At 39.3% G+C, this 9,493-nt stretch overlaps 1 protein-coding gene across 1 annotated transcript in view; it reads right to left on the bottom strand.

Annotated features, from left to right (window-relative positions):
• Window positions 1–623: 623 nt before the first annotated feature.
• LOC103730103 (guanylate-binding protein 1-like) overlaps window positions 624–9,493 on the bottom strand; it is a 29,837-nt gene continuing 20,967 nt past the window's right edge. Inside the window, exons 10-13 of the mRNA XM_017796951.2 lie at window positions 6,287–6,480; window positions 5,130–5,232; window positions 3,946–4,139; window positions 624–986 (exon numbers count right to left, since the gene is read on the bottom strand). Of these exons, the coding sequence (XP_017652440.1) occupies window positions 876–986; window positions 3,946–4,139; window positions 5,130–5,232; window positions 6,287–6,480 (602 nt within the window). The 3' untranslated portion in view covers window positions 624–875. The remainder of the gene's footprint in view (window positions 987–3,945; window positions 4,140–5,129; window positions 5,233–6,286; window positions 6,481–9,493) is intronic.

Raw genomic sequence — 9,493 nt, 5'->3', positions numbered from 1 at the left:
AAATGAGTTCTTTACTGATTAGTGTGCAACTGAGACTGACCAGAAAAAAAATCTCTCAGAGCTGAAGCTCAGGGTACAGAGTTTATAAAGGCAAAAACCGCAAAAATCATAATGGCAGTTTGGACTAGATGGAGGTCACAGAGACCTTGCTACAGTCGTTACTTTGGTTAGACTTTAGCAGTTGCTTTGGTTATACGTCTAGGCGATAGTCAGGCTTATGAAAAGGCCTGAATGTTTTTTGAGGGGAGGATAGTAGCTGGGAAGAATGCCAAAACAGGGACCAACTGGAGCCAGGACTGACCCAGGACAAATCAGGACTGACCCAGGACAAACCAGGACTGACCCAGGGAAAATCAGGACTGACCCAGGGCAAATCAGGACGAGGACTGACCCAGGACAAATCAGGACTGACCCAGGACAAATCAGGACTGACCCAGGACAAATCAGGACTGACCCAGGACAAATCAGGACTGACCCAGGACAAATCAGGACTGACCCAGGACAAATCAGGACTGACCCAGGACAAATCAGGACTGACCCAGGACAAATCAGGACTGACCCAGGACAAATCAGGACTGACCCAGGACAAATCAGGACTGACCCAGGACAAATCAGGACTGACCCAGAGCAAAACGGAGTTTCTTTAGTTACTTCAGCATCATCAAAATTTCAAAGTACGTCACATGAATAATGACACACGTCATAATGATATCCCCCATGTCGTACAGTTAATAGACACTTAAGCTTTGAAAGATTAAAAAAACCCACTATTTTGGATTATATTAGGTTTAAAGTGTGAGAAGTTCTGAAGTTTAGCAGCAAAATTCTGTCCTGAAATGAGTGCGCCGGCAAGGAAGTCATTGTGTTTTAACTTTTCACATCAAGGAGCATCCAGATTTCTCTCTTCTCTTTTTGATATTGATAATTTCATCATGATATCGTTTGTTACGTTTCCTGATTTTGTTTCTGAAAATGTCTTCCTGTTCCTGAAAAAAGAAACTGGAGACTAAAGTCTGTACAGAATAACATCACCCCCAAACCAAATGTCTATCATAAAACAATTACAACAACAACAATAGAAACCAAACACCAGCAAATGCTGGTGAAGATTCAGGGGAAAGGAACCCCTACGCACTGTAAATTAGAGCAGCTAATATAGAGATCAGCATGCAGGCTTATAAAAAATTCAAGAGAGAACTTCCATATGATCACGCTACTTTGCTTCTGGGTATATATGTAAAAAAGTCAAAGTTGGCCTACTACAGAGAAACCTGCATTCCCATGTTTGCTATAGCGCTGTCCTCAATAGCCAAATTATACAATCAGCCTAGGTGTCCTTCAGCAGATAAATGTGTGAGTACTATAACATTTGGTATATATACACAATTGAATGCCACTCAAGTTTAAACAAGAAAAAAATTACAGGATTTTCAGAAAATGGATGTAAATGAAGATCATTGTAAGTGAAATAAGCCAGACTCAAAGTGAAAACTATTTAGTTTCAAGTGAAATCTAAGGGTGAAGAGAAGGACATGAAGCTAACGGGGAATACTAGAGATGCAGAATGGGAGGGGAAGGAGGAGGGAAGAGAGTTAGCAAAGACTGACAGAAGGTGTGACTGCCATCCAAGTTCTATATATGCACATGTGGGAAAGCCGTAATGTACTACTAACAAACAGTGGATAAAAACACAACTTGGATAGCTATATTTTCTTCAAAACTGGTCAAATTTCCTTTTTAAATTTTAAAAATGTATCTTTTTTTTTAAAGACAGGATGTCACTATGCAACCCTGGCTGGCTTGGAGCTCTCTATGTAGACCAGGCTCGCCGTGAATTCATAGAGATTCACCTGTCTCTACCTCTTAAGTGCTGGGATTAAAGTTGTGTACCACCACACCCAGCTAAAATTTATCTTAAAAAACACTAAATTAACAAAAAAACTTTTTTTTTAGAATTTCATACATGAGCATTGAATCATTTCTGCCTCTCCATGTCTCACCCTCTAACTCTTCCCACATCCCTTCCACTCCCTCTCAATTTTTGGTCTTCGTCTTTGATGATTGTTGTTACACATAGATACAGACACACACACACACACACACACACACTCATACAGGCATACAGACACACACGCACTTACGCAATGCACTGAGTCAATTCAGTGGTGTTTGTATGTGCATGTGTTTAGGGCTGAGCACTTGAGATTGGGTAACCTTTCAGCATAGTATTGTGTATGTGAAGGCTATGTGTGCACATTTGTGTGTGTAAATGTGTGTGCGTGGGTGACACAGTGTGCATGTGGAGGTCAGAGGACAATGGGGTGTTGGTCCTCACTTTCCACTTTGAGACACGGTCCCTCTTCTGTTGTTTGCTGCTGCACGTACCAGGCTAGCTGGCCTGTGAGGGTCCAAGGATGCGCTTGTCTCTGCCTTCCACCTCCCCACGGGAAGGTTGGGATTAAATAAGCTGTGCCACTCCATCCCTCTATACATGGGTTCTGGGAATTAGAACACATGTCCTTGCACTTGCACAGCAAGTGCTTTTTCCCTTTGAGCCATCTCTCCAGTCCACATTTTCATTTCTAAAAAAATGATCCCCCATAGCTTTTCAAAGCTTTCTTGTTTAGTTTAGGATTGAGAATGGTTTTTCTATAGTTCCTCTCATAGTATTGCCCTATTATTCTATATGGAGCCTTTTATCTCATATTTAGAAAAGTCTGAGAATTTTGTCTTTCATATACATCTATATATTTTAAATATTTTATTTATTACTTTTATTTGATGAATGAATTGCCTGAGTGTGTGTAAGCACACCCATGATGTACAATACCTGTGGAGGTCAGAAAAGGGTGTTGGGTCCCTTGGAACTGGAGTTACAGATAGTTGTGGATGTGGATGCTGGGATGTGGATGCTGGGAACTGAATCTGGGTCCTCTGAAAGAGTATCCAGTGCTCTTAACCACAAAGCCATCTCTCCAGTCCCTCAAAAATATCTTATCTTTCCAGTTTTTAAACATGTGCTATGAATATTATACACATACACACACACAAACACACACATACACATACACACACATACACACACACACACATATATATAAATGGACTAGTACATTTACATGTGGAAGTGTACTGTGTGAGTTTCTAGATTCAGGAAAGACACATGATTGGGGATTTGTCATAGGCCTGTAAAATTTAGGTAGAAGCAGCAAGCACAAAATGTTGAGGTGTTCTGGGAATGTAGGCACTCATAGTGTTTTCTCATAGACTCAGATAAAGCCCTGAAAATAGAAAAATGCTTAAAGTCAGTGCTAGGTTAAGTGGCTGTAGTTAGTCGAAACTATTTATTGGTGTGTTTTCAGAGATAAGACCTATAGAATTCGGCAAAACCAAAGCCACTATGGTCTATATTAGGTGAGAAAGACCTTCTTGGCTGCTTAGCCAGGACTTATATCCCAGCAGTTTGCTTTCTTACAAATCATAGTTTCCTCAGTAGGAAAAAAAAAATAAAGCTGAGTGGTGGTTACATGCTTGTTATATCAGACATGGGATACTGAGCAGGAGGATCTTAAGCTCAAGTCTAGCCTGAGCTACAATCTAAAACAAGCCTTATCTAAAACAAGCAAACAAGCAGATAAAATAGAATAGTTCTGTGCCATCAAAGATACAGTATTTAATGCACTTAAAACATTGGGGTAGGTCTTTGAATTATTTGCTTCTATGTTCTGAGTGATGTAATGATTCAGGGGCCATGGAGCGTACTCTGTTTTTAATAAGAAGTCATTAATAATGGCAAATTAACAGAGATAGAAATGTAAAGGGAATAAAAATGCCTAGAGGTGTGTGGCCCGACGAGTGCTTTACCCAGACCAATTACACCAACCTAGAACCAGTGTCTTTTATCCATGGTCATTGGATAAGAAAACAGATGACATAAAGAAATACCTGAAGCTTACGATCCAAAATCATTCGTTGCTCTGTCATTAGCCTAGCTGTATTCCTGTCCATCTCCTTAGTTAATTGTCTCACATGATCCTCAAAAATCTTTTCTTTCTCTTCCATGGCCTGCTGATTTCTCTTCTTCGTTTCCTCCAGCATTTTTACTGTGATCTGTGCAGATTTGGCTTGTGCGGATTCCACTGAGAATAAAAAGGAAGAAAACATGATGTAGAATTACCATGTAGCTTCTCCTCCCTCAAACGTCTATTCATGCTGTCACTTTGTAGATGAGCCAGTATCTCTTCGGCACTGACCAGAGTTCTTCTGACATATTTTCTCATGCTCAGATACCGCGTTGCTGTTCTTGCTGTAGTTTGAAAACCTGATGTAACTAAGCCAGCACCAAGAAGTAGGGAGTAAACAGCCTCGAACTTTAAGGCCAGAGAAGCTGGAACCTCCCTTTACATATCCACACTTCTCAGGGGCAAGCCTTCTCTTGCCCACACACCCTGTAGCTTCTCCACGATAAAGCTAGGCTTGGTGGATGACTAGCTGTTCAAGGGTAATCTGACAAGACCGTTATTCTGTACAACTAATGTATAATGAAGTGTAAAATTCAAAAAGAAAATCCTCCTTTACTGTTAGCTGAAACATTACTTGCCCCTTAGTAGTGAGGCTCAGTTGGACCTAAAGTGTTTGCTTTTTAGGCATCTGATTTTCTCCTTATTCATAATATTCGTATCCCACCCAAAAGTAAAAACAAGTAAACCCTCAAATCAGAGCATGAGTCTAGAGGTATTGTTTAGATGAGGAAGGAAAAGTCTGCCAGACTAAACAGACTACAGGACAGCTCCTTACGTAAAGCATATATTATTACGAAATTTATATTTTCTGTAGAGGAAATGTCCATGACCTCATATGCAGTCTGCACCATGCTTAAAATCACTAGCAGCTTATATAAGAATAAAACAGACAGCTTTAGTAACGAGCGTGGAAGGAATAGCTTTAGTAAGCAACTGATTTCCTTTATACTTTAACTTCATTTTTTCAATGTTTATGGACCAGTGCACGTGCAAACATGATAACTTAATGCAATTGTTTTCAGCATGGAAGCTGATGGTTGCCCTTGAGCCCTCGTGACAGAATGCAGGGCAGGTTAACTGTGACTGTTTATGTTTAGATTCTAATACATTTCAGGATTGTCTCTCTGCTTTGCCTCTCTAATTCCTCAATCTCCGTTTGATGTTTTCTTCTTTCTTCTGAGAGTTTCTTCTGCAGTTGTAATTCTTGCTCCTAAAAAAGAAAGAGGAAAATTAAAGTGGTGTGGCATAAAAGAACTTCACAGAAATAAGCAAATCGGCACCTTTTTTTCTTAAATTAATCTTGCAATCAGGTGTGAAACTCTCTAAGTCAGTCTCCTGTCCTGACTTCTATTATGGTACTTTCTCTTGAGGCGCCTGTGATTGCTCTATCTTTAGCATGTCTTTACTATCTTCAGAAGAGGTTTATTCATGGAGTTCTTGAAATATTGTTGCTGTAGAGTTTCTCCTTTGGGATCCTTGATCTAACACGTGACATGACAATTGTGTGTAATTGTTACACTTCTTTCCCCACTTTCCATGTGTATAATGGGGATATTCATCTCAGAATGACTGCCAGTGGGCAGTCCATGATGCTAAGAAGGAGAGCAACAGTCTGATCATGAAAATCAGTATAGGTCTACAAAATTCTGGTGGGATTGTTACTGATAAGAGAAGAAAATTGAGGGTATCAGGACTATAGCATCCAGAGGGCACTTCCTCACTGACATAGACTCTCCCAGAGAAAGGAAGGCAATAGTAGTGAGGACATTGATCCAGTGTCCTCCAACAGATAGTTTTCCCACTCATCAGGATGCCCACAGAGCTACCATCAGAGCTGGTATGGTAAAGACAAAAATCACTATTTATTTCACTAGGTAGGATGAATATTTCCCATATGATACAACACAAAACAATTCATCTCTTGTGCACCATAATTTGTACCTGAAAAGATAACAGTTTCTGTGCCATTAGATTGCAAATATGTAACAGAAATATGTAACACATATAAAAGATTTTGCATAGGACTTCTGAGTAATAGCTACTGTAGAGTGAGTTATATAATAATGTAGACTCTGTGGAGCATAGTCTATTGGTAAGAAGTTTTTAACAATTGCAGATTTGTGGTGACAGAGACATGAAGGATATGAAAACTGTCGCAGAGTGTCTGACTACCACAGTCCTTGAGGCCAAGTGTACCCATCTGTAATTAGTGTCTTTTATCCCTGGCCATTGGATGAGAAAATTAGGATGATGTAATGAATTACCTGAAGCTTAAAGGCCATAGCCCTGTCTTGCTCTTCCATTAGCTGAGCTCTTTCCCATTCCATCTTCTCAGTCAACTGTTGCACATATTTCTCATGAGACCTGTCTTTATTTTCCAACATCCGCTCGTACTTCCTTTGCATTTCCTCCATCATTCTTGCTGTAGTCTGTGAAGATTCAGCTGTCATACGATCCACTGTGGTGAAAAAAGGAGACAAAAATGTGAAGGATCGCCATATTACCTCCTTTGTTCTCCAACACCTGTTTTTTAGGTTGCTATTGGATGCATGAAGTTCTGTGGCACCAATGTGTCTTTTGGAGGGACCATAATTCCTCTGATATATCACTCTGAGACATGGTTTGAGGAAGGTTCACTCATCTTTGCTATTCTTGTTCCAAGGTGACCTGTATCTGAGGATAACCACTAATTACTCACAAGCTCATACGTAGGGAGGTGATTGAACCTTCTCTCATGTATATTTCTATAGATGCCAGCTCTCCTTGAATTCAGTGTCCAAGTGTCAATCCATATAACAATTGTTAACTATACATCAGGCACACACTAAAATGATTGTTCTCTGACATTTGTGTCTAATAAGGATGTTCCTTTAAATGGAATCTTATGTGGTCTATGGACTATTGGGCAGGAGTGATATTCAATTGTGCCTAGAGTTGATTAACTCTTTAGTACACACACAAACCCTCAAGTAAGAGCATGGGGTTGAAGACTCTAAAAGTATTATACAGACATAGAAGAAAAGTCTGCTTTCAGAAGTTGGCCGATAGTTCTCTATTGTAACGTGCATCTGAATTACACAATGTACAATATCTCTAGAAGATGTTTATGATTTCAGTTACAAAAACCTATAAAGATCATGCTGAGCACTAGTAGTATAGATAATGATGAAAAGAAAGGAACCAGGATAAGGAACCAAGGAGGTAAAGGGAAAGAAGGAGCCTGAGAACAGTAGGAGACAGGTGTTACTACGGGAGAAATGGATAAAATGGGGGTATTTAAGTAGGAGGGGAAATGGAGGGATATATAAGGAACTTTGGGAATAAAGGGAAAGAAGGAATTCAAGAGAGATGGGACCATAGAAGACTGGTATTATCAAGGGAGAAATGGGGAAAATAAGGATGCTTTTTAACGGTTTTATAAGTAAGTTCATTTTGCCAACTTGTGACTCATCAGGAATACAAGTGTCCTGACTTCAAATGTGGAGCAGCAGCAATTGTCGGAGGTTCTAAATTCATCATTAAAGTTATTCCTTGACTGGAGAGTATGGTAAGGGAAACCTCTGTTTATGGATTTAAAAATTATTAACAATTATGGTGCATATGTCTGGGGGCAGGCAGGGGCACATATGCATCACTGCACATGTGTGGAGGTCAGCTGCTTCCAGCTGAGTTCCAAGGACTGAACTCGTCTCCAGGCTTCACAATAAGTGCGGTTACTCACTAAGTCATCTTACCAGCCCTGTTATAGGAATTTTTATGTTCTAGTAATCATGCAGAAGATAGTACTTGTTTCTTTGTGTCTCCTCTCCACATTCCTCATCTCTTCTTGAAGTCTTCTGCTTTCTTCTTGGAATCCTTCCTGGAGTAGTTGTTTCTGTTCCTAAGAGGGAAACAGAATAGTGGATGAGCATAAAAAGCACAAGATTACAAATGAATTAGTTCTTTTAAAAAATTTAAATAATTTCTCAAGGGCTTCGACATTCGTTCTTAAGTTCTGTCTTTCAGTCTCCTTAACCTGGCCCTCTCGTAAGTTTTCTACCTTTGTTAGTGTTTCTCTGGTACTTTTTTCCTTAGGTCAAGAATAGTTTTTAGCTATAATACCTGAAAAAATTTGTTCTAAAATTCTGTCCTGGGATGTGTGAATCCACATGGAATTTACTCATTACATCTAACTTAGTTTTTTCTTTTTTCACTTCAACTGTCAATTATAAAGTTTTTTTTCCATATACATTTGTCTTCTATAACTATAGTTTCCAAATATATGGACTCAACAAAATATGGGCTAAATATATATATATTTAAAAAATATGCATCTTGTAACTGGAGATATGACTCTGTTATTAAGAACACTGATTGCTCTTCCAAGAGGACCCAGGTTGGATTCCCAGCACCCACATGGTGGCTAACAACCGTCCATGACTCCAGTTTCAGGGAATTTGACATCTTCTTCTTATCTCCAAGGGTATTGCACAACACGAGTGCACTTACACACATACAGGTAAAACACTTACACACATAAAATAAAAACAACAAATGAAAACAAAAATATGCATCTTTAGGGATATATGAAGTTGTTTCTTTTATTGTTACTCACTAAAAAGTAACATGCTTGAGTGCTATAGACTTCCTTGGGGGTCTGGGAATGACTGTTCCACAAACACTGATAAGCAACCCAATATATGCAAGAAGAGTAGTTGAAATCCAAAGGACATTTAAGCATGTGAATCTCAGTATAGGAGAAATTTCTGGACATGGTATTCTATACAAATTTTCAAATTTCAGAGGAAGGAGTAAGAGACAGTAGCCAAGGACAGCAAGGACCGCTGCAGCTCACAGGGCATTTCGGAACTGACATCTAGGCTCAACAGACACTTGGAGGAAGAACTGGTGATCAGGAAGGTACTGGCAGTCTGATTGTTTACTCAGGGTGATGACTGGTGGTGTGTCCTTCTGCTCATTAAGGTGTTTCCAGAGACAAGGTTGTACAAGGTATGACAAAAACGAAATCCCTGCCTACCATGCTAGACATCGCCATGCGATACAGCCTAGAACATTGCTTAGAATGCATTATATTATAATGTCCCAATAGAGAATGTGAGAATGAATAGTTCCTATTCCCTATGAAGTCAAAGGAGACACAAAGAATTTCTGCACATCAAATCTTTGTTGGATTTTATGACCATCGTGATTAAGGGCTGCAATTCACAGTTATATACTTGGTCTGTCTTTATTGTTTAATTAAAACGTATGTTTTTAACATTTTGGTTGTTAGCCTTAGGCTTTAACAGCTGCGCCATCCCTCCAGACCTAAAATGTTTATTTTTAAAATTATCACTGTATATATCCACCACGATCAAGTCAGCTTTATTCTAGATGCAGGAATGGTTCAACAATTGTAAGTCAATAAACATTATAAATCATATAAAAAGACTCAAAGACAAGAATCACATGGTCATCTCAATAGATGCAGA

Source organism: Nannospalax galili, unplaced genomic scaffold (genome assembly GCF_000622305.1).
Source record: "Nannospalax galili isolate Female #2095 unplaced genomic scaffold, S.galili_v1.0 scaffold153, whole genome shotgun sequence".
In the NCBI taxonomy this organism is placed as follows: Eukaryota; Metazoa; Chordata; class Mammalia; order Rodentia; family Spalacidae; genus Nannospalax; species Nannospalax galili.
Note: the sequence above shows the minus strand (reverse complement) of the source record. Positions and strands in the feature narration are given on the sequence as shown.